The following is a 24,977-nucleotide window of genomic DNA, read 5'->3' as shown; positions in this document are numbered from 1 at the left end:
GGCAGGGACTGGCTCTGTCCCTGCACGTCACCGTCGGAGATGATACATCCCACCGATAGGATCGCATTTTACAATGTGATCCTAGGCAGTAACATATCGCCCAGATCGCATCAGAAATGTGATCCATTAGAAATTTGACCCTATATCTTTCTTTTTATTTACAGTATTTTAATTGCAAGTATTAATACATCCATCGAGGTGCCTGCCCAGTGTGATACATTCATACGGAGATAGCATTCTGCAGTGCAAGTCTGGGCTAGCATTGTGCGTTCAGTTAACATTGCAAAAGCGATCAATGAGCCCCTTTCATGGCAAAACACTGGTGTAGCGTTCTACTCCTGTTTCCCATACAGGCCCGATGGCGACCTCATCAGAGGCAGAATGAAATGCCCAGACGTCGCCTGACTTGATGATGAGCTCAGGTGTTATGGGTCAGTAGCAGCCTGCGTGTGTATGCGCTACATACAGAACCACCTAGAAGGCCGCATACCGGGTGTGAGGCGCACGATGCCCCCGCGCGGCTGCGGTACCGGCTCCTGCGGGGGATGACTCATCATCGTGCGTTACTCACACCGGGCCCCAGACGCGACCGTTACGTGACGGAGCTCAGTCCGCCCGCGGCCCAGACAGGAAGGCACACGACACGGAGAGCCTCTCGCTGCAGCTGGTGGGGAACATACTATACACAGCCCGGACCCGTGACCCGATCTGTACGTGACGACGGGGGAGCCTAGGCCCGAAAGTCTGCCTCGCCCACTCTCCCCTCCCCCCACGATAACTGCTCGGGCGTAGCCTTCCCTCCCTCCGGGTGACGCGTCCGGTTACGTGCCTACTGCACAGCCTGGGCTCAGGCCTGTCCTCTCCGCCCGCTGCCTGTGACGAGCCGGCTACGTGAGCACCGCTGCTGACAACCTTGGTAAGTCCCTCACATACGCACAGGAGGCGGACCAGGGCCGCCATCACTTAGTCCCTGCTCCGCCAGGGGGAGCTGCTCTGTCCCGCCGCCAGCACCCGGCTCTTGCGTTCCAAATATCGGATTACCTACTGCGCCTCATGCACTACACTGCCTGTGATGCAGGCGTCTATTTTTTTACTGGCCTTGAAGAGAGATAACGCCCCGGCCATGTAGCGCCTAACTGCCAGTTTTCAAACAAAACAGCCTGCAATATGACATTTAGGAGGTGATTGGCTGGTACTTTATCTCTCTCTGTGATGCTTAGTACATAGACCTCACAGTCACCTATATAATCCATTACATTTGCTTTACCTGCACCTCTCAGTATACTTCCATATATACACGCATACTGTATGTACACTGTAAAGGAGCCCACACACGCACCGTTGCCGGCGGTGCGATGATGTACGATGGGGTGCGCGCTCCCGCGGCACCTCATCGTATAGTACAAAAAGTATGTGCTGCACATACTTTTTGTACTAGCTTTTTCTAGCATAGCATCGCATCGCATGCACATTGTATGCACATCGTATGCACAAGGCATACGATGCGATGCTATGTGTGCTAGTTAAGACAACAAAGCACGCCGGAATCGGTGCGTGTGTGGGCTCCATTATACCTGCTCCTAATACACAATCATATAAACACTCCATGGGGCATATGTAATAGTCAAAGATGCCAAAGGCATGTGATTGCCTCCGACCTGTGCAAAAACATTCCTTGCAAATAAATGCCAATTTAAAAAAAAAAAACTGAGTTCGCCCTGCATCCCAAACCTCTGGCAATCTTGGGCTATAGCCCTGTACACACAGGGTGACCTGGCTATTTAGCTAAGCGACGTGCTTCAGCACACATGATGCTTTGTGTTGAGCGGGGCTTTGCCTATTTTTAATAGGCAAAGCCCCGCGATCTAGTGAACGGGGCGATAAAGATGCGTGGGACTGCACATCGCCATCTCTGCAGGCTATACACAGATCAATGCTCCTTTTCTAAGCGATCTAGTCAGATCACAAAAAATGTGCTGAAATCACCTTGTGTGTATGCCCCTTATTACATATGTCAATATTTGTACTCTAATACCTGCTCATATCTACACTCTGCATGTAGTCACATGTATACACTCATATGCTATTATACACTCCATGGGAGGAATTCAATTGGGTACTTGTGTATTTTGGCGGCGCCCGTCGTGGGCATTGTGTGCCTTAACTTTAAGGCACAGGACGCGACGCGATGGACGCGATTTCTCCATAGGCTTCAATGTTAAAATATTTTTAACATTGAACCCGATGGAGAAATCGGGTCCATCGCGTCGCGTCGTGTGCCTTAAAGTTAAGGCACACGACGCGACCGACGCGACCGACACGATTTCTCCATAGGCTTCAATGTTAAAATATTTTTAACATTGAAATACTGTCGGTCGCGTCGGACTTGTGCCATTATAATGGCACAAGATCAAATGTAGTTGATAAAGTCCATCTAACATAGAAAACAATGTGAAATGGGCCAATATGGCCCATTTCTCATTGTATATGGTCCCGTCATGTCCAAATAAAAATGCCCCCCATTGTTAGCGGCACCCCAGTATTGACGCCAACCCGAAGCGTAGCGAGCCCGCGAGGGGCGGCGGTACGCGTCCTACAACCTTTTCATACCCCTACTATCCACGTCAGCGTGGAGTTGAGAATAGAATAGTGTGGCGAGCGCAGCGAGCATACCTTCACAGGTATCCGCGTCCCCACGCGGGCTTCACAGGTGTCCGCGTCCCCTCGCGGGGCTCGCTGCGCTCGCCACGCTTCGGGCTCGGTGGCTCGCTGCGCTCGCCACACTATTCTATTCTCAACTCCACGCCGACGTGGATAGTAGGGGTATGAAAAGGTCGGAGGACGCGCACCGCCGCCCCTCGCGGGCTCGCTGCGCTCGCCACGCTTCAGGTTGACGTCAATACTGGGGTGCCGCTCACAATGGGGGGTCAGTTATATTTGGACATGACGGGGACATATACAATGAAAAATGGGCCATATTGGCCCATTTCCCATTTTATTACATGTAAAATGGACTTTATCAAGTCCATCTTATCTTGTGCCATTATAATGGCACAAGACCGACGCGACCGACACGATTTCAATGTTAAAATATTTTAACATTGAAGCCTATGGAGAAATCGGGTCCATCGCGTCGGTCGCGTCGTGTGCCATGTTAATGCACACGACGCGACGCGATGGACCCGATTTTTCACACACGATGGACGCGATCCTCATCGTGGGTGCCGCCAAAATACACAAGTACCTTCAATTGTTATTGTCGCCCAATCTCCCATCTAAAGTGGCAGGAGACTGAGGGGCGATATTCTCTTTCGATGGTGGATAATGCAATCATTATGGTGGGTGACTACACCCAATCAAAAAATGAGTACCATTTGAGTGCTCAAATGCGTAAGTTTTGCACACTCCAGCTTGCTACCGGCAGCTGATTGCATACGAAAAGAGCAACAATTGATTAGCTCCGTTGGGCACTATCTGCTCACTGCCGGAATGCATAAAAATGTAATTACTTCCCCAATATGTACAATATGCTTATGGTATAGCGCAGGGGTGACCATCACGCGGCTCTTCTCCTCTTTATCTGTGGCTCGGCTGGCCCAGTTTTCCACAGTGCCCTCCTAGATGCGGCCGCATAAGGAGAGACCCGGCACATGCGCTGTTGCTCTGGAGGATGCTAACGGCAGCGTCTTGGGGGCCATTTCTAATGGCTGCTTCGGCTCCTGTTTCACCTGCCATCATGAGCTCTCCTGTCTGGTAAGCAGGGACCTTTTTGCCCACAAACGCCGATCCCGGTGGGACCACGCACCCAAACAGGTAGCACAGCATGATGATATCACTCGTTGCTTGGCAAACAGCCGTCAACTGAATGTGTCCAGTGCAACCCATCACCATGACAATAGATAAACAATCATCATAACCAGCAATATCAACTGGACCAATACAAAATTTAAAAACCTACAGCATCATATAAAGGATTACATACCAAGAATGAATCAATTAATGAGCACAGAAATACCAGTTTGCTCATTCAGGCTGTTGGGAGATAAAGTACCTCATTTTGGCATCCACCGTTCTTCACACCGCAGTAGTTGCAAATCACGGTTGCCACCCCCTAGGGAAGATGGGATGTATCGCAGCGTATGGCCATCCGACGACCCCCCCCCAACAAAAAAAAAACTGCCAGGGACCTTCTCGAGCATGCAGTCCTTTCACATGCTATATATCGCATGAGACCACGTTCCCTGCTGCTGGTAAGGAGGCATTAGGTCCGACCTCCAACTCAGGTCCCATCTGCACTGAACCGCGCATTGGACCTGAGGGGGACATCAAACACATCCAATTTGCGGACTAGTGTATGGGCACCTTAAGGCTGGTTTCACACACTCCGGCTCCTGCCGGACGGTGAAATCCCGCACGGCCAGGGAGCCGTGCCGCACACATTAGTTGTGAATGGACACTATTGTGTCCATTCACACGGGACGGCCACGGCCCGGCCGCACGGCTGCAGCCGGATCCCACCACTGGAAGGGACGGCTGCCGGGCAGTGGCCATCTCCTCCATGATAAACTAGTGTATGCTGCACGGCTCCCTGGCCGTACGGGTTTTAGCCGTCCGGCAGGAGCCGGAGTGTGTGAAACCGGCCTTAGAGTGCTGCTTGTAGTCCTAGTCCTCCAACAGCCACAGCTTGCCCATATCAGGTAATTGGTATTCAGCACTGGGTAATTCACACGTTAATCAGAGCTGGCCCTAACCAATTTAATAGAAGGCAAGATAAATAATTTAATCCTAGGCAAGATTTTAGCTGGTGCCCCTAGCACTATCAACCATTCTGCCCATGACCCAGCACCCCTCTTGAAGTACAGCACAGATTACTGCAGCAGCCAGCAACATCTGTCACTCCTCACCCATAGCAATCCTCATCCGCAGAGCTGTAACTAGACATTTTGGAGCTCTGTTCTCTATCCCAATATTTTAATTAGAGACATAAGAGGTGTGGTCATGCTGGGAAGGGGTGTGACCTCACAATAGTACCAAATCAAATTATATCGCAACAGTAGTACAACCTTATTCACATTACATCACATGATAGTGTCCCTTATTCATGCTACGCCACACTGTACCTCTGAGATGGCCCTATTCTTGGGATGCATGCCCATAGGCATTCTAAATGCCTTAAGCATTTGCCTATGCCTAGGGCCGGCTCTGAAGTTAATTATCTAAACCTGTGTTTCCTAGAGTTTACCATCATTGTAAAATTATAAATACAGAACATTACACTGGTATTAGGCCACTGGTCTCATATAAAGTATTTGTAGGTTTATTCCAAGAACGCTGATCATTTCATAGATGCTCCTCTTTATATTTCATATCTATCATCCTCGGTTCCCATCCTTTTCAATCTAGTTCATTGATTATCAGCAAAATTGAGCTTCAGTCTGTAATTTTCCAGCCAGTATGAAAGCACTAGGGTGAGGCTGGATCTGTGTGCCAGGGCTATGCATAGTAGAATTGGGCAGTTGTATAAATAGCTGTAACATCTGAAAAGAAAACAAGGTACTTGTGTACTAGCACGGCACCCCGATAATTAGTCGCCCGATTTTTTTAATCGCATTGCATGCCATACACCCGATGGCATACGATGCGATGCGATTGTAACGCATATACGATATTAAATTGTATAAGCACCGCCACGCCACCCCCCATGTATAAACGTGACCCCGAAGCGTGACGAGCGGCGGCGGTACGCATCCTACGACCTTTTCATACCCCCACTATCCACTTCGGCGTGGAGTTGATTTTATAAAATCAACTCCACACTGACGTGTATAGTGGGGGTATGAAAAGGTCGTAGGACACGTACTGCCACCCCTCGCAGGCTCGCTGCGCTCGCCATGCTTAGTTTTCACGTTTATACTTGGGGAGTGGCGTGGGAGTGCATTTAAGCATTGTAAGCACCCATTACGGTGATTATACAATTTATAATCGCATCCCATCGCATTGTATGCCATATACAATGGCATACAATTTTTAAATTGTATGCCATTGTAGAACATCGGCCGATATCGCATCGCATGCGATATGGTCTGCGATGCGATGGGCGCTGTGATAGTATACAAGTACCGAAAAAAAAAAAGGAAACCTATAAAACTCATTAAACCTTTTGCCTTTTTTGGTGTGTGTATGTATGTGTATATATATATGTATATTTGTTCATATCATTTGGTTTAGCAGATGACAAAATTCATAATGTAAATGTTTATTGTGTCATATCCACAAACTGTTTCAACAATTCTTGTATTCTGGAAACTCCAAAAAAGAGTAAAGGCCCATACACACTAATGGATTTTCCAGCCCTGTGGATGGGCAATCGGCGTCATCCCCTCTTTACCGCCCTTTTCCTTTGACATGGGGGGGGGTGGGGGGGATTCTAGTATGCGCATGCCATTTAAATAAATACATAGGTGGGCAGTTTGCATATAAATAAATATACATTGGTGGCAGTGGGCATATAAAAATATAAACATTGGTGAGCAGTGTTGGTGGTAACGTATACATTGCTTGTCTGTGCCAGCAATGTGTAAATTAGTGCCAACTCTGCCCACCAATGTTCATATATTTATATGCCCACTGCCACCAATGTATATATGTAACTCTTGGAATTCAAACCCAGCCCATTTATAATGAAAGATTTTCAGCAAAGTCTTTTGCCTCCTGAAAATCTCTTTCTCTTTGGGGAAAATAGCTCAGTGTGTACGCACTACTTTGGTGAAAGATATATCTATCACAGTTTTTGCCAAAGTCTTTTGAAATGAAAATCTTCTAGTGTGTATGGTCCTTAACTTTTTTTTTTTTTTATAAATTGATGAGCCCAAAAGGCAGAACTAACCATAAAAGTGGCCGTACACTACTGTGATGATTTGCATTAGTGTATAGGTGCCCACACACTGTAAAGGACCATACACACTGGGCGACTTTGAGCTGAAAGTCGCTCAAAACAGCAGGTTTGAGCGGCTTTCAGCTCAAAGCCGCTCAGTGTATATGGCCCGGCGGTGAGTGCTGCTGTGTGCTCCCGCAACATCGCTCGGAAAGCAGTTAATCTGCTGGTTATACCAGCAGATAAGCGTCTTTCAGGATGGCTTTGCATAGCGCTCCATTATGCAACGCCGTCCTACCCCCTCCGTCGGCGCCGGGCCGGGGGAAAGCCGCTCAGTGTGTATGCACTGAGCGGCTTTCCCCCTGGCGATGAATGGGATCATCGCTATCCATACACACTGGGCATAGTCACCCAGTGTGTATGGACCTTGTCTTGTACTAGATCACATCGCATCTAGTTCAAATGCATGCGATACAATACAACAGCGTGCAATTTGAATTAGATGTGATCTAGTACAAAAAGTACTTCCGGCACATAATTTTTTGGGGCTTGTGATATAAACTCGATGCGGGAGCAAAAAGAAACGTGGTACAATTCGAATTACAAGCAATGGAGAGAGAATGTACACATGACATGGGAAGAGATTATGTGGCAAATTAATTAAAAAAACTCTGTAGTGACATTTGCTCCAGGCATAAAATCGACCCCATTCTTGTATTTGTGTCTCGCGTAAGGAGCCCTGTTCCTGTGTATTCTGTACATTTTTGGGGATCATACTTAATAAATAATGGTGTGTACACACGGTGCAATTTTGGCTTACAATTTTGACTATCTAGTCAAAATCTCAGTGTTTCCCCTGCTTACGATACCAATGCATGGCCCCCTGAGGTCGGTATCTCATGGGAAAAATAGACTGTGCAGGCAATGCCATTTTGATTGTCACTTGTTATGTATTTGGCCATAGGCCAAATAGCTCATAGTCAAAATTTCAAGTGAAGATAATTAAGATTGTATCTGGAAATCCCTTAGTCAACATCGGTCATAGCCAATATCCCACTGTGTACACAGCTTTAAGGTGCCCTTACACGGTGCGATGTGTGCCATGTGCCTTTTTGTACTAGATCAGGGGTTCTCAAACTATTTTGCTCTGGGACCCCATTAGACTATAAAAATAGTTACAGGACCCCAGCAAGTTACTGCAGAAGGTCATCACATCACATGTGTAGTCATCAGACAGCACATACACGGCAGCATTGTGGAGGCACAAAATGATGGGAGGAGTCTAACATAACAGACAATTCAACAGATTTTTTCATGTGAATTGTCTGAGATTAGAAAAGTTAAGCAACATGGAGTCGGGACCCACTTTTGGGTCAGGAACGACAGTTTGAGAACCGCTGATCTAAATCACATCTAGTTCAAATCGCTTGCTATACGATACAACAGCATGCAATTTAAACTAGATGCAATGCAGTCTAGTACAAAAAGTACTGCCTGCGCATAGTTTTTTGGTTTGTGCATCACAAGTCAAAAAACCCACTGTGCTAAAAAAGTTTGGTACTTGTTTCCTAGCAGGGCGCCATCGATTTGAATTGTATGAAATCGGTTCGCAAAAATCGGGTCGCATCGCATGCGACGCGACCGACCTGATTTTTACATTGGAACTAATATTAATTGGTCCCTGAGACCAGATTTTACATTGGCCCCAATGTTAAATGCTCCCTAGACATAATTTTTCATTGTATACCCACCCTGATGGGTGATTACTATGTGAAATGGCCCCCCATTGTTAACGCCACGCCACGATCACCGTCAACCCGAAGCTTGGCGAGCGCAGCGGTATGCGTCCTCCGACCTTTTCATACCCCCACTATCCACGTCGGCGTGGAGTTGATTTTATATAGTGTGGCGAGCGCGAAGCATGGCGAGCGCAGCGCATTACTTCAGACCTATTACATGTTCCCCCGCGGGGCTCGATGGCTCGCTGCGCTCGCCACACTATATAAAATCAACGCCACGCCGACGTGGATAGTGGAGGACGCGTAACGCCGCCACGCTTCGGGTTGACGTTGATCATGGTGTTGCGTTAACAATGGGGGGGGGGGGGGCATTTCACATAATTAACCATGAGGGTGGGTTTACAATGAAAAATCGGGTCTGGGGGGCATTTAACATTGGGTCCAATGTAAAATCGGGTCTCAGGGTCCATTTTTACATTGGGTCCAAAGTAAAAATCGGGTCACTCGCGTCGCATCGCATGCCATTATAATGGCATGCGATACGACCGATTTTTAAAGTGTATTAAAAACCTCTATAAAGCCTGAAAATCGGGTCGGTCGGGTCCCATAGCATACCTTAAGTTAAGGTATGCGATGGGACCCGACGGGCGCCGTGCTAGGAAACAAGTACCAAAAGTTTAAAAAGCATCCAAGAATCTCACACTTATTTAGATCTGATTGCAGTACAAATTTGTTTGGAAAATGGGCAAAACCATGTGCACTGCAGGTGGGGCAGATGTAACATGTGCAGAGAGAGTTACATTTGGGTGGGGTGTGTTGAAACTGAAATCTAAATTGCAGTGTAAAAATAATGCAGCCAGTATTTACCCTGCGCAGAAACAATAAAACACCCAAATCTCACTCTCTCTGCACATGTTACATCTGCCCCACCTGTAGTGCACATGGTTTTGCCCATTTTCCAAACAAATTTGTACTGCAATCAGATCTGAATAAAGGCCAGTGTGTGATCACCATTAGTTTTGGCAGTTCAAATAATTTGAATTAAAGTGCATACACACTTGGAGTTTTGCACGTGTGTATGCACAGCGATGATCACTGAAATCGCTGGGCTGAAAATCACTCAGTTTATACACACTGAGTATTTTTTCCCCTTGCCCAGTGATTTTTGCTGCTGTGAATGGCTTTATATAGCAGGAAGTTATAGAAAGCTGTTCAGTCTGCTGGTAACACCAGAAGACGAATGGTGGCCGCTGGGGATGATGCGTAAGCGCGCATCAGTGCTCATCGCCCGTCCATACACACTGGGCAGCGTTTGCTTTGAAAGCAGTTTAAACGGTAACACTAAGCTGTTTTCAGCTCAAAATCACCCAGTGGGAATGGAGAAGCCCGGAGAGGAGAATTTCAGTGCTTCTGGGGGCAGGGGCCAGTGCCTAACGTCATCATACACCCTTAAGGCCCCCATACATTAGTCCGACTTGTCCTAAGGACAAGTCGGACCTGATTTCCCCCTGCAGCTCCCCGGGAGGGGGACACACGATTTGGCACTTGATGTGCCAAGTTTTGCAAATGATACATCGCATGCGATGTATCATTTGCAACTCCCGGGGAGCTGCAATGTGGAGCGAGCAGGGGGGCCGGGGACATCGAGGTGGCAGGCAGGGGATGCTGCAAGGCGGCTGGGGGGACAGACGCACGCTGCTAGTAGTGCGGACGCTGCAGGGGACACAGGCGGCAGTAACATAGAGCCGGGCGGGGGAGCCGGGAGCTGTCAGTACAAAAAAAAAAAAATACAATGAATGGGCAGCCTGTAATTGGCTGAGCGCTCTCTCAGCCAATTGCTGACAGGCTGAGAGAGCGCTCAGCCAATCACAAGCTGCCCATTCATTGTATGGGCTTTTTTTTATTTTTAGTGCTGACACTTCCCGGCTCCCCCCGCCCGGCTCTATGTCACTGCCGCCTGTGTCCCCCGCAGCGTCCGCACTACTAGCGGCGTGTCCCCCCCCTACCCAGACGGAGCATGACAGCTCCCTGCTCCGGCTCCCCCTGCCGCCCCCCTCCCTCGCGGCGTCTCCCGCCCCCCCTCCCTCGCCGGCGTCCTCAGATTTGGTCCTTTGGTCCGATTTCACTGCCCGATCCATCTGGATCGGGTGAAATCGGGGCCAAATCGCATAGTGTATGGCGGCCTTTAGACATGTCTCTATTTGCAGGTGTATGTAGAGGGGTGGGGCTAAAATGACAAGATTAACCCTGCCCCCTCTGCGTTCACCCACTAATGCTGGTATTTAACCGGCTGGGTAGGAGAATGCCCGGATAGAATGCTGGGATGTGGGAGGGTTGCCCACCCTTCCAGGAGGGGGACCCATGTAATGGGAGTCTCCTGAACTTTCCAGGAGGGTAGGCAAGTATGTAGTAATGCAACGGGGCAAATGACAATCTCATGGCTGCTTCCAAACACCAGAAAACAGATGTTCAGACAAGTTGTTTCAATCAATCTGATTTAACTAATTTGTCGGAACGACCATTTTTGTCAATTTCCCTGGTTTTTTTTCACATGGTTGATTGTCATTTGCTCCCATACATCAACATGGGTTAAGCCATGTACATTGGGATGAAGTAGTTTGTCATGTGCTGTTTGTAGCAGCTTTAATGCACAGCTGAGCTTTGTACAGCTGTTATAGGGAATTATTGATCTCTCTGGTAAATATGCCTTCGGCACCCAGTGTTGCACTACATGGATATGTAGCAGGATGTTCTATATTTGGTACATTCAGCCCTGGAGTGTCTACAGATAATGCATTTACTATAAAGGTCACTGATGTTTATACTGTTTTAGCTTTCACCTTGCTTAAAGCAATATAGAACAAATGCCTATTTAATTTTAGTTTTTATGAGCCCTTTTCATGCTTGATTACATATGCATAGGGAACTAATGGAATATACTTACATTATATTATATTTACATTTTCCCTCCCGACCTCTTCGAACAACCGGCGATTGTCGACTCTCCGCCACCCTGATCACTGCTTCTCATGCTAAAGTTCAGGACTTTGCCCGTGCTGCACTCCCTCGCTCCACTAGACTCTCCCCGACCTTGCAAAGCTTTAAACGGGCACTGAAGACGCACCTATTCATCAAAGCGTACCCTTCCACTGCATAACTTAGTCCTGAGGCTTGTTCTCTGACCCCTTCCACACGCACTGACCGCCTCTGACTGCCTACATCCTGCCATTAACCCTCCTCCCAACTGCTTGCACCTCATGTAATCTGTATGTTGCCCCTTCCTACTAAATTGTAAGCTCTTCAGAGCAGGGCCCTCTTCCCGCCTGTCGTCTAAGCCCTCTTCACATTTCACTCACAGCTCTACTATACTCAAACAATCAGTGTCCATCTTTGACTACCAGCCCCTAGTAGTACATATCAAGTCCTCACTACCTACTTTTAAGCTGTAATGTGTATTGAACTGGGGCATTAATTTTACCAGTAATCTATTTCTGTTATTTACTGTAAGTTTTGTCTCCCTGTACTGTTCCTTTGTACGGTGCTGCGAAACACTTGTGGAGCCTTTATAAATAAAATAATAATAATACCAATTACTTAATTGCTTGTTAGGATATGCTTTGGAATAACCATAAACAAAGTGCAAGGCCAGGCCTTTAATGTTGTCGGTGTGGACTTGTGCAGCGAGGTCTGAGCTATACTTGGGTCTACATACTTGAGTTGTGGTCTACAACAAGGTATTTACAGACTGAAGGAATTGGTAAACAATAAGAAAAAAAAACATACATTTTCACTATAGATGCTAAGTGAGACAAAGGAACTAAAAAAAATGGAAAAGGAAAAATGTATCATTGAATGATCGGTAGGCACTGCTAATTTTAATAATATATTAAAGAAATATATAATAAATATTGATGAAATTGACCATGCAGATTACTGTATGTATGGGTAGCTTAAAATTTGTGTGAAAGTGGTATTTTGGGGGGTAGCCAATTTTACCCACGGTAATTTACAGCATGGAGAAAAATGGGTGTTTATTTTTACCTGATGACAATTATCGGGCTATCCAATTATAGCCTGTTTTTGTGTGTGTGTGTGTGTGTGGGGGGGGGTGTGTATGACACTATACTCCATGGAAGCGCATAGGTTCTGTGAAAAGCGGCGGACCTACGTGTTTCCTCGGCAGAGATTGTGGCTTTGAAAACCACTTATCTGGGATTTGGTTTCACCTGCCTGATAAGTGACTGCTGTGGGGGGTGGGGTAGCCTCTAGTGCAGTGATTTTCAACCTATTTATCTTGCGGCACACTGAATACAGGAAAAAAACAATCCTATTTGCCCTCATAAAAAAAAAAAAAAAACAATCACACTGGTCCCCACAGGTTACAAAAAAATAAAATACATTGGCCCTTTACATGAAAAGAAGAAACCAGTAAAAAAAAAACAGTTGAACTAGTGGTAGCTGTAAATTGGTTTGGGCATCTCTAGATCTGGGGCACACTTGAGAACAACTCAAGGCACACTAGTGTGCCACGGCACAGTGGTTGAAAAACACTGCTCTAGAGAGTAAATTACCATGGATTGTATAAAATAATATAATCAAGAAATATTGTGTCCTATGTAAACCACCCTTCACAAATAGGGAAGAAGTTAATTTGATTTCAGTAGAGAAGAATGTGCATAACTGTACAATTTAAAACTCGGTAGGGAAAAATATGCGGGGCTGCCAACCAAAATCTTGGGGCCCTGTACACTGATATTTTTGGGGCCCCCCTGCCCCGGCCCTCCCACATTATTCTAAAGCTACGCAACCCTCTTTGCATATACCAATAAATGTATATGACAATAACACTGGCTCTCACTGCAGAGATGAGCGCCTTGACCTTTCCTCACCTACAATTTCAACAGCTCCAGGGCCCTGCTTTCAGTCGGGAACTTCACTTATGTTCTCCGACTGTTCTGTTGACTACTGCAGCGAGAAAGCATTAGGTAGCCGCAGAGAGCAGAAGGGAACAATAACCAGGGGTGCTGCGCAGTAAGCGTGCTGGTACGGCCATCCATGCGCAATGCAGACAGGAGGCAGACGACACTGTCTCCGAGCACTGAGCGTGCGGGTACGGCCGTCCATGCGCAGTGCAGACAGGAGGCTGTCCATGCACAGTGCAGGCTGTGGCCCGCACTGCCAACACAGGCGGGCCGCGACTGGGCCAAGCTCTTGGGCCCTTCAGATAGCCGGGGCCCGTCACCCTTGTCCACCTTGCCCCCCCCCCTTGTCACCAGGCCTGAAAATGTGTAAATTTACCATTTCTGATTTTATATGTTTACTGAGTAAAGTGCTTCTCTACCTCTCACCACTTCTTACTTCCAAATTCATTACTTTCCATTAATCTTTTTTTTTTTTTAATGTCATATTGATAATGTTTTCGATCAAGTTTTTTGTCGTGGGTGCGTAACAGTAATCCACTGCTGCATGTTTCTTTATTACCAGACAAATGGAAACCTCAGAGTCACAAGAAGATGGATGTGAAGGTGATATTATTGTAGATAGTCCAACCAAAATGTCCAGCATGGAACAGGTAATCTTGCATCATGCCTTTATGTACCATTTGTCATTTTAAAACTATTATATATATTTTTTTAAATCTTGGAGTACTAATCCTCAGTAGTGGCTTACATAAGAAGATAAAAAGCGAAAATAAAAAAACATGGGTTAATGGTAAAAGTGTACTAGTGACTAAATTAAAACCTAGGTAAGTACATGTACGTAGATTTTCTAAACCCGTTTCACCATTGTCAACTTCCTTTATGAAACAAGGTCATCGCTAATGCTAGAAATGGCATTTACTCGTTTATTTTATAGGTAGATAAATTCTAGTAGCAGCACAGCTACTAATCAACTAATTATTCAGTTCTGTAACTGTATTAACATCCTATTCCACCGTGACCAAGTATAAATACATTTGTATAACTGTAAGGCATCATATATGCAGCCACCACTAATGCTCTGCAAGGATGCTTTTAATGCATGTAAGTCATAGTTGCCTGCCCTCCTACATTCTGCAGGAGACTCCTGCAGTAAATAGCAATCTCCCTCTCTCAAAAGACTGGACGGCCGCTGATTGGATGAGCTCTCAGCCAATCAGCGACAGCCCGGTCTTTTGCATAGAATGGTTTCTATTCTCCTGCCGCTACCGCTCCCCCGGTCTCTGCTCTGTGGTCCCCGCTCATCTCCTGCCGCTCCCCCGGTCCGGACCCTGCTCTCCGGTCCCCGCTCCCTGCCTGCCTCTACAACGGACCCTGCCTGCTACCTCTCCAGCAGCTCCCCCGGACCCTGCTCTGCTGCAGCTTCCCCAGGTTTTTACATGTGATAAATCGCATCCGATTTATCACATGTAAAAATCTTTACATGCCAGGGAACTGCTGGGGGAGCTCAGGGGAAGTCGGGCTGACTTGTCCTTAAGACAAGTCGGTCTAATGTATGGGTGCCCTAAGACCAGTGGCGCTGAGAGGGGGGTGGGGCGGGTACTCTTGGCTCGGGTCTGATGGAGGGGCCTGCTACCCCATTCCCTGTTTCAGAGAGCCGGGCAGTGGGAGAGAGAGGAAAGGCTGCCACTGCAGCACAGCCCCTCTCCACAGCCCAGCTCATGCTGCTCAGTGCTATGTGCTGAACTTAGTAAGAGTGGCAGCCTGTCCTCTTTTTTTTTCCGGAGCGGGTGTGCAATCAAACCACGCCCATGTTAAGGAACTTGCGCCCCTGCTTTTTTTTTTTTACAGGGTTGTGGTAACGCCCCCTTATTTTAATAGGACCAAGCAAAACTGTCAGCGCCCCTGATTGAGACTATTTTATTCTATTTTCAAAATCTCAGAGACATATTATTCATCCTATACGTGACAGGCACTAAGGCCTGTATTCAGTTATCCACATTGTGCGACTGCATTGTTCAGCTGCAAACGTTGTAGAATATAGTATTCAACATTGTCAATTTTTCTGAGCACCTCTATAGGCTGGGAGGGATAAATGGCAAAGAAGGTCGTCTCAAAGTGCTGCCAGTCTGGCTGCACTTTGAGGTTTCACCCTTTACCCTTTAGCTCAAGTAGGTTGTAACTGCAGAATCTGGAAATGACAGATGGCATTTGTACTTTTTTAGGTTACACAAATGGAGAATTATGACCCTTCAGAATCACCCAAGGAGGGTTACAGTCAGAAAGAGAGAGAACTTCTTGTAAGGAGACCATCATATAAGTAAGTAAAAATGTGAAGAATTCATAATGCTAGTATAGAATATACAGTATATATGGGATGTATTGAGATGCCAGCACTTGGGAGTGCAGGCCTTTTCACCTCCGGGTGCTGGTGGCCAAGTAAAAATGAGCCAATTAGAGCTTGCGTACTGGCAGCTGCTCTGATTGGCTGCCGGGCCACGAGCCCAGATTGGCTTACAAGTCGGCACCATATTTTAAAGGGCTGCCAGCATCCAGTGGTGAAGAATCCTGCGCCATGGGAGCAGTAGGCTTTGTTCCGTGCATGCAGCACAGCGGAATGGGAGGTGGGGGAGCCTGAGCTTCGCTCTATGGAAAGGGGGCCTGGTAGTAAGTGATGGGAGGGTGGAGGGGGCGGCACTAGAAATCAGTCCCGAGCTAAATCTTGGCTGCGACATGCACTATATGCATGGATGCCCAAATTCAATTAAATTATGACTGTTGTTTGGAGAAAAAAAAAAACAATTAATTCTCCACCAATATGTCCAGCACCTGTAAACACACAGTTGTAGTGCAGCTCTACTCTTTTCCCTTCCTCAAGGGCCGTTTTTCTGCATTTGAAACATAATAACATATGTTTGTACAATGTTTAAGTTATGAAATGCCCAACATTTCTGTGACCATTTAATTTTATCATTTTTCAATTTGAAACTGGAGCAAATTCAGCTTTAATGAACATCCAATGAGAAAATAGGACCTGCAAGTACTCTCTAACAGATCTTAAATCTTTGGCAAGAAAAAATAAATCCTATATTTTTTTTGGTTCCCCAATGAAATAGATATAGATTACATTATCAACTTTTCTGCTGATCTTGAAAAAAAAAAGTGCAATAAAGCATTGAAACTTTGATAATGTAATCTGCATCTGTAAGTTGTATCTATCATCCTCCTGAGTGCCTCCATCCAATATTATAATGAGGTGTGGTTATTAAATAACGACATAGTATACCATACTGGTGAAATTTCAAGTAAGTGGGGAACATTGACCCTGGACTATCCCACAATGGCTTTCAAGTTTCACCCTCTCACGCAGATTTTTTTCCCATACGTCTCAAAAGAAAACATCCCCCAATTCTTTCTGTTTGTCATGTGCATGTGGGTTGGATGGCACAAAACATTTAGTGATGTAGTGAGGATGTCGATGAATGTCCCTGGAGGCCTTGAGCATCAAAAACAAAGTGAAACAAATTGAGAAAAAAGTTCAAATTGACTGTTGACTCAGCATCCGAATGATAGAAGATATGGAAACTGTAAGCAAGATCGTAACATGACAAACATTGTGATAAGATGGTTCCAAGGCTAGTTCTCACTGCCGACCAGAAATAAAATCAAAGCAAATTTGTACAGACATTTTAAAACAAATTCAAGTAGATCCCTTTTTAAGATAGTTAGTACCAATGAGGAATCATGAATCTTGCAGTAAGATCTTGAGATAAAACACCACTCATGCCCTGGAAACCATTGCTTACACTTGTGCAATGAGGCTACATCCGTTATTTTCCAGTACTCTGGAATTACTTCTGTAGCTAGTGACTAATTGGTTGAATAACTCTGTTATTGGTGTTACCAGCATGTCTTTAAGATCTTGTATTATCCTTAAATGTATTCCATGTGGCCTTATTGATTTTTTCTTTTCTTCCAATGTTCCCTTTTGAGTTCTGTTAGGACTCTCTCTCTTCTGTAAACTGACTTGTATATACCTACTTCTTTGGAAGGTCCTTCTAATTTAGCGTGAAGTACACTTTTTAAATAACTTTGTGTCCATGGTAAACAAATAGTTTCCGTTTAAAATTTTGTGGTACAACACATAAACTGCATTGTACCAACGTGCATATTGCATGCAATGTTTTGTAGATCTGTATCATTCTTACCAACAGCAATGCACATATTGAGTGACAGTAATGAACAGTGACATCCCGTACTGATCATTAGGTCATTAGATGACTGGTTATGTATTGATTAATGTCCTAAGTAATATTGTATGATGTCAGAGATGAGTAAATGTTATTGATATCAGATGTCATCAGTGATTATCATTAGTGATGCTGTCATGGGATTTTAAAGATTAGCTTTCTTTACGTAAAACTTGTATTTTTGCAAGCTGCAACTGCGGTTGTACTTCTGTAATTGTAAATTCCAGAATCAAGTTACATTTTTCTGTTCCACAAGTCATATAAACTAAGCATTTTTTATTTAAGACTTAAATGGTTAGTCACTAAATTTTTCCTGTTACACCATGGCTAGAATCTCTTGGGAGACCATTCTCATTCACCAATGCAGTGGTCCACCTGTACTCACTTGGGAATACATACGACCAGCGGTGGGGATGCTTTGCGGTCAAAATACCAATGTCCGCATCCAGATTCATGGAATACCAACCGGGGTCCTGTAAGGAACATTTGCCTAAACCTAGCCCTCCCACTCCACATCCTAACCCTAATTCTCCCTCCCCTTCTAAGTACCTAATCTTCGCTCCCTGCAGCCAAACCCTAAACTTAATTTGCGATCATACCACACCTATAACCCAGGTTATTGCCGGGTCAACCCGAGTTGAGGTGCAGTGTGAAAGCACCAAACTCGCGGGGCTCACCACGCTTCGGGCTCGGTGGCTCGCTGCGCTCGCCACACTATATAAAATCAACTCCACGCCGACGTGGATGGTGGGGGTATGAAAAGGTCGGAGGACGCGTACCGCTGCCCCTCGCGCGCTCGCCACACTTCGGGTTGGCGTTGATAGTGGGGGTGTCGTGGGGGTGCTTTTAACATTGTAAGCACCCATTACGGTGCTTATACAATTAATAATCTTATAGGGTGGCCATTTAACATTGAAAGCACCCATTAGGGTGCTTATACAATTTAAAATCGTATACCATCACATTGTATGGAATTGTAGGCCATATACAATGGTATACGATTTTAAAATTGTATAACATCGGGTGCCATCGCATACCATTGTAAGGCTTATGGTATACGATGCGATGGGCGCCGTGCTATGTGTATGCCCTGCAGCGAAGGTGATGCACGGTCCCATACGTCACTATCGCCCTTAGGGAAAGGGCTTTCCCTAGATCGTAGGGCTTTGCCTATTAAAAATAGGCAAAAACCCCTCTCTGCACACATGCGATGTGTGCTGAGCGATTGTGATGAAGCACGTCGTTCACTTAAAAAGTCTGGGTCGCCACATCTGTATGCCTTAACTGACATACCATTTTATATTGTGTGTCGTTTTAGAAAAATTTTGAATGAGCTGTCCTCTGGGGTTTCTACAGCCCCGAATATCGAGGAAGAACGTCTAGAAGAAGAAGAAGAGGAGGAAGAAGAAGAAGAAGATGCTTCATCTGACCTCTCTACAGTGACCTGTTCCGCACCTATATATCAAACAAGCACAGGACAATACAGTATGTATTGCCCATATTTTTGTTCATGTAACATGTATATAAATTACTTTGTGTATGCTACTATTGGGAGAGTTAGTAAGTGGAACACTAAGAACAGGATGGATAATAATTTATGTTCACATGTAAAGGCCCCCATACATCAGAGCCCCATTTCTACAATTCAATGGCACCGCTGATTCACGGCCATCAGTAACTGGTGATCCATCAATGATCGGCAACCATTGGGGAATCTGGAATTTGTAGCAATCTGACGCTAATGTATGGGCTCACTAAGAGTTTATATGCTGTAAGGGTTACATTCAAGGTTCTGTCTACTCACAGACCGCTTACTGCAAAAACTACAACCAGAACATGCAGAAGATGCATACTGTGACCTACTATCTATTTACTGTGTACATACTGTGCCCCTCTATAACCACAACTGGCATACTGTACCCAGGTATGGCACTCCTTTTTTCAAACACAGCCTGTAACATGGCAGTTAGGAGGTGATTGGCTTGACATTTATCTCTTAATTTCACCTACATGCAGCAGGGGAAACTGCAGTCAAGTCATCCGGGATAGAGTAGGTGTACTGGAGGAGTCAGCACTTTAAGAAAACCTTGCTGTGGAATGCTCCTCCCTGCTCTATCCCTACCCAGACCTCAGTCTTAGAAAAAGTGCCCGGAGTAGTCTGTCCCCTGGGCCCTGTCTCCTTGGGGAGATTAGGTTTTTAAAAAAAAAAAAATAAAAAAAATTTTTCTTCTTACTTTGAACTTGAGAGTCTGCCTGCTGCGTGGGACCCTGGAGGGGTTTGGTCGCTATTGCTCGGCCACCGGTGCCTCCGCTCAGGGGACCCACCGCAGCACCTTGCGGCTCGCGTTATGGGTTCGCGGCCAGCACCACACTTCAGGGCATTTCTGCTGCAAAGGTAAGGGCGCTCCGCGCCAGGGTGCTGGTGACCAGGGTGGCGTGCTGGTCACAAGGACGGCAGCAAGAGAGACAGCTGCTGTACTCTGCGTGCTGTCAGCGGGCAGTTCAGAGCTTCCTTACATTGCCGGACACTGTGTGCAGTCTCCCCTGGTAGGTGCTCTATCAAATGTAGAGAATAAAAAGATAGTGTCAGATACCTAGGTATCTGGCACTTTAAGAAGCGCAATCCTGCTCAGGAAAAAATTAGAATGTCCTTACAATTTTAGGAATATATAAATCAATTTATTAAAAAGTATATAGAGTATATAAAGTGGAATCAATCCACACAAAAATTCATATAACAATACAATTGTGCACAATTTAACAGACAGACATGACAAACAACATATAACATATATTGCAATAAAAAAGCTGAATTTGCTGGGATTGCCGTTTTTCTTGTGAATATTACAGTCACTGAATCAGGAATGAAAATTGAGGCTTAATAGAGGCAGTGATAAAATCTCATAGTTACCAGTCCTGCATGAACTTTCTGTGGTGGATAATCAAGGTCAGTCTCTCCAACTGGTGTATTACCAGAGATGTACTCCGGAAGAAGCTGTGTTGGGAACCTTCACCTGCTGGACCAGCCAGCTAGGTAGTATTTGTAATCCACGGATTAAGAAGTGCGCTTGCAGAATAAATACAGGACCGGCAAAGATAGGGCTCAAAAACGCGTTTCTCCGCCTGCTCGTAAAGTCGGCGGCTTCCTCAGTCTGACACTGTGTGCAGTCTCCCCTGGTAGGTGCTCTATCAAATGTGGTGCCATTATCACAGCGGGCGTGCAGTGGAGGGCGGGCTTCAGCATCTCTGCATCACTGCGCCATTACCGCTCTGCTGCTGCTGTGGACGTCGGAGACAGGCCTGGCACACTCAGTTCCTGCTCCAGATCGTCAGCCCTCCCTCCCAGTGACTACAGGGGCACACTGTGTGAGTCAGAAGAGGGCTCCCACGCACACTAAATTGACGGGGGGGGGGGGGGGGGGTTAGGATACTCCCTGCCCATCCTAAGTTAGACCTGGTCAATATACTTTTTTCTTGTGTGGAAGAAAACCTTCATCAGCTCCTCCTACTAAGAGACCCCCTTCATTTCGTGCCTTTCGAGGTTCAACAGCCTTCAGAGGACGTTCTGGGGGGGGGGTGTTTCTCCTCCTTTAGAGGTCGTAGGGGCACTCGACCGGCAGCAACCGCCACGGCTGCCTCCCGTAGACCCGAACCAAAGCTCTCTGACAAGCCTGTGGCATGACGGGCTCCCAGCCCATCTGGTGGAACCCAGGGTGCGCGCGAGACTGTCTCTGTTTCTATATGCTTGCCAGTCCCATTGCAGGGACAAGTGGGTGCTCCAAATTGTGTCGCAGGGGTACAGACTAGAATTTGTCTTTCCTCCTCCAACAAGATTTTTCACCATCGGCTTTCCGGTCTCTCCAGATACTCAGGAGGCTTTAAAGGTCTCCATTCAAAGGTTCTTGGATGCATGAGTCATTACTCCGGTTCCCAGAGACCAATTACGTCAGGGCTACTACTCAAGTCTTTTCGTAGTCCCAAAGCCAGATGGGTCTGTTCGCCCAATCCTCAATTTAAAGCACCTAAACCGGTACATTACCTTTCACCAGTTTAAGATGGAATCTAGCTGCTCCGTCATAACAAGCCTGGAAGCAGGAGATTTTCTACTGTCCCTGGATATAAAAGAAGCGTATTTACACATTCCGATCTGGGAGCCACATCAAAAAAAATTACGATTTTGTATCCGCAACCAGCATTATCAGTTCAGAGCACTTCCCTTCGGTCTGTCTTTCACTCCAAGAGTGTTCACAAAAGTTATGGCATGCATGATATCAGCCCTTTGGATTCGGGGAGTGACAATTGTACCTAATCTGGACGACCTTCTTCTCAAGGCCCCATGCCCAATAAAACTCAAAGAGAATGCTCTATTAACGTGCCACTTTCTAATTCAGAATGGTTGGATCCTGTCCGCCGAAGAGGGCGTGTCCTTCTTTGAGAAGATCTGTTACAACAGGGTCTGTTCATCTACCCAGACTTACCTCGGCTGCGTTTGACGGCCTGGCTGTTGAGGCCGAAAGGGTATCCCACAGTCCGTAATTCCCACCATGATCAAAGCCAGGAAGGATGTTACGGCATCGCATTACCATCGGATTTGGAAAGCTTACATACGCTGGTGCGAGGCTAGAGGATTCCCAAAAGCGCTGGAGGTTATTGGAATTCCTCCAATTGGGTCTGGCTGCTGGCCTGCGGCTGGCATCTCTTAAGGTGCAAGTTTCCACCTTGTCTGTGTTTTTTCACTGACGTTTGGCTTTGATTCTGGAAGTACAGACCTTCCTAAAATGGGTTCTATGGATGCAACCTCCTTTTGTACCGCCTACGGAGCCGTGGGACTTGTCGATCATATACTATCTTTTTTTAAATCTGAGGTCTTTGAGCCTTTAGAGTCTTCTGATCTCAAGTTTCTTACTTGGAAGACTGTGCTGTTGTTGGCTTTAGTGTCGGCCCGTAGAGTTTCTGAACTCAGGGCTTTTTCTTGTAAATGCCCATTTTTGGTGTTCCATAAAGATCGAGCGGAACTCCGCACAAACCGGGGGTTTCTCCCGAAGGTTGTGTCTAACTTTCACCTTAATCAGCCCATTGTAGTTCCAGTATTAACGGGTTTGGACTTCTCCTTGGATGTGATTAGAGCGTTACGGATTTATGTGATGCGGACAAAACCTCTTCGGAAATCAGATTGCCTGTCAAAACAATCTTTGGCCTGTTGGATTTGTCTCACTATTCGTGAGGCGTACAAATATCACCAGCGACCAGTACCACCTGGGGTGTCAGCACATTCTACCAGATCGGTAAGTACTTCTTGGGCCATGGCACGTGGTGTCTCTCTGACACAGGTGTGCCGTGCTGCTACGTGGTCGGGATCGAACACGTTTGCCTGGTTCTACCACTTTGACACGTTTGCTGCAACAGCAGCGTCATTTGGTAAGGCAGTTTTGCAGGAGCCTCAGCGCTCTCCCACCAGGGTTTGAGGCTTGGGTATTTCCCCAGATGTCTTTACTGCAGTGTTCCCTGCTGCATGTAGGTGAAATAAGGAATTTGGTACTCACCGTTAATTCCCTTTCACCGAATCAGCAGGGGACACTGCACGCCCTCCCTACTCCTGTTGTCCTGTGTTGTTGGTTCGACTGCAGGGGGTTGTTAGTTGTGTTGTATGTTGTTCTGTTTGTTGGTTGTTACTAACCTTTCTTACTTCACTACTGTTATCTTCCCTACTGGGGATGCCCGGTCTCTTCTCCTCTCGGACACAGTTTTTCTAAGACTGAGATCTGGGTGGGGATAGAGCAGGGAGGAGCCTTCCACAGCAAAGTTTTCTTAAAGTGCCAACTCCTCCAGTACACCTACTCTATCCCGCTTGTCTTGACTGCAGTGTCTCCTGCTGATTCGGTAAGAGGGAATGAACAGTGAGTAGCAAATTCTTTATTTATCCTCACATTTCTCTCTTTTGAAGGCTTAATACATCTGCCCTAATGTAATTTGCAATATCTAGAACAGTGATTTTCAACCTTTTTCAACTCACGGCACACCATCAGGCCCCTACAGGAAAAAATACCATTAGCCCCCACAGGTAGCAGAAATAAAATACATTATCCCTCGCATGAAAACAAGAGACTAGTGAATAACAGTTGAACTGGTGGTGGTGGACCTGTCTAGCTCTGGTGGACCTGTCTAGCTCTGGTGGCACACTTAAGAACTCTGATCTAGGAATACCGGAAAATGTGTCTGCCATGCTGGTTGTACACATAAACATGAGGGACAACCAGGCCCTGACCAGCCAGAATGAGTTACAGTATTATGCCATCTTGCTAGGCTCCACTTGCTGCATCCCTGGCTGGTATGTCTTCTGGGAGTTTGCCAGACTCATAGCAGTATGGGCAAGCATGCTATAAATAGTGCAAAGGTACAGTGTGTTACACGGAAAAGTAGCCAGTGTTTATCCTGCATACTAAAAAATACCTATCTATGTCTGCTATGCCGTGTTGGGTCACAACATGGTTGGTCCAGGTGTACATGTGTACCCTTTACCAGAATTGTATCCTACAGGTATGTCTTATTTGAGGCCCAAAGTATACATATAATATATTAACATGCACTCGGTGAGGTGGTCCTCCTTTTATTCGCTAGACGCTCGCAATATTATTGAAGCATTATACTTTGATGCCACATGAATTTGTTCCGCCCATCATACGGCTGCCACCACTGTTTTATAAGCAACAAAAACAGATCATGGTTTATGGGATTGGTAAAACAGTGGTCCTTTGCCAACATTATTGTTTTTAATTGTAATGCTAAAGTTGCTGTGTATATTATTTGTCACTATTGGCGGTACTTGTGTAGTTTCACGGCGCGTGCATCTGTGTCCAGCTGCGGGGCTGAAAACTCCATGCCAACATGTATAGTTCGTACCCCCACTATCCACGTTGGCATGGAGTTGATTTTAGATAGCGTGGCGAGTGTAGTGAGCCACCGATCCCGCAGCGTGGGTGAGCGCAGCGAGCCCCGCAAGGGGACACAGATGCACGGTGCCATGCTGGCACCGTAAAAGTACTCAAGTACCCCATTGGCTTGTCTAAAGGGAGTTGGCCTATAATGCAGGCCACTACTAGACCATTTAGTCCAGAAATACATGTTCCCTTATGACCGTTTTGATATACCATTGAACATAACTGGTCAATTAATGAATTCAACCATCCTGAAGGAA

At 46.1% G+C, this 24,977-nt stretch overlaps 1 protein-coding gene across 2 annotated transcripts in view; it reads left to right on the top strand.

Moving 5' to 3' along the window:
* The first annotated feature begins 412 nt into the window (after window positions 1–412).
* CREM (cAMP responsive element modulator) overlaps window positions 413–24,977 on the top strand; it is a 59,294-nt gene continuing 34,729 nt past the window's right edge. Inside the window, exons 1-4 of one of the 2 annotated variants that reach the window (XM_083188815.1) lie at window positions 413–431; window positions 14,098–14,185; window positions 15,758–15,852; window positions 19,101–19,267. In XM_083188815.1, coding sequence (XP_083044941.1) covers window positions 14,102–14,185; window positions 15,758–15,852; window positions 19,101–19,267 — 346 coding nt within the window. In that variant the 5' untranslated portion in view covers window positions 413–431; window positions 14,098–14,101. Of the gene's footprint in view, window positions 432–473; window positions 917–14,097; window positions 14,186–15,757; window positions 15,853–19,100; window positions 19,268–24,977 lie in introns of those variants that run through there. The other variant, XM_083188814.1, reaches the window with a different exon arrangement.

This window comes from Crinia signifera, chromosome 5, assembly GCF_055691185.1.
Source record: "Crinia signifera chromosome 5, ASM5569118v1, whole genome shotgun sequence".
Lineage (NCBI taxonomy): Eukaryota > Metazoa > Chordata > Amphibia > Anura > Myobatrachidae > Crinia > Crinia signifera.
Note: the sequence above shows the minus strand (reverse complement) of the source record. Positions and strands in the feature narration are given on the sequence as shown.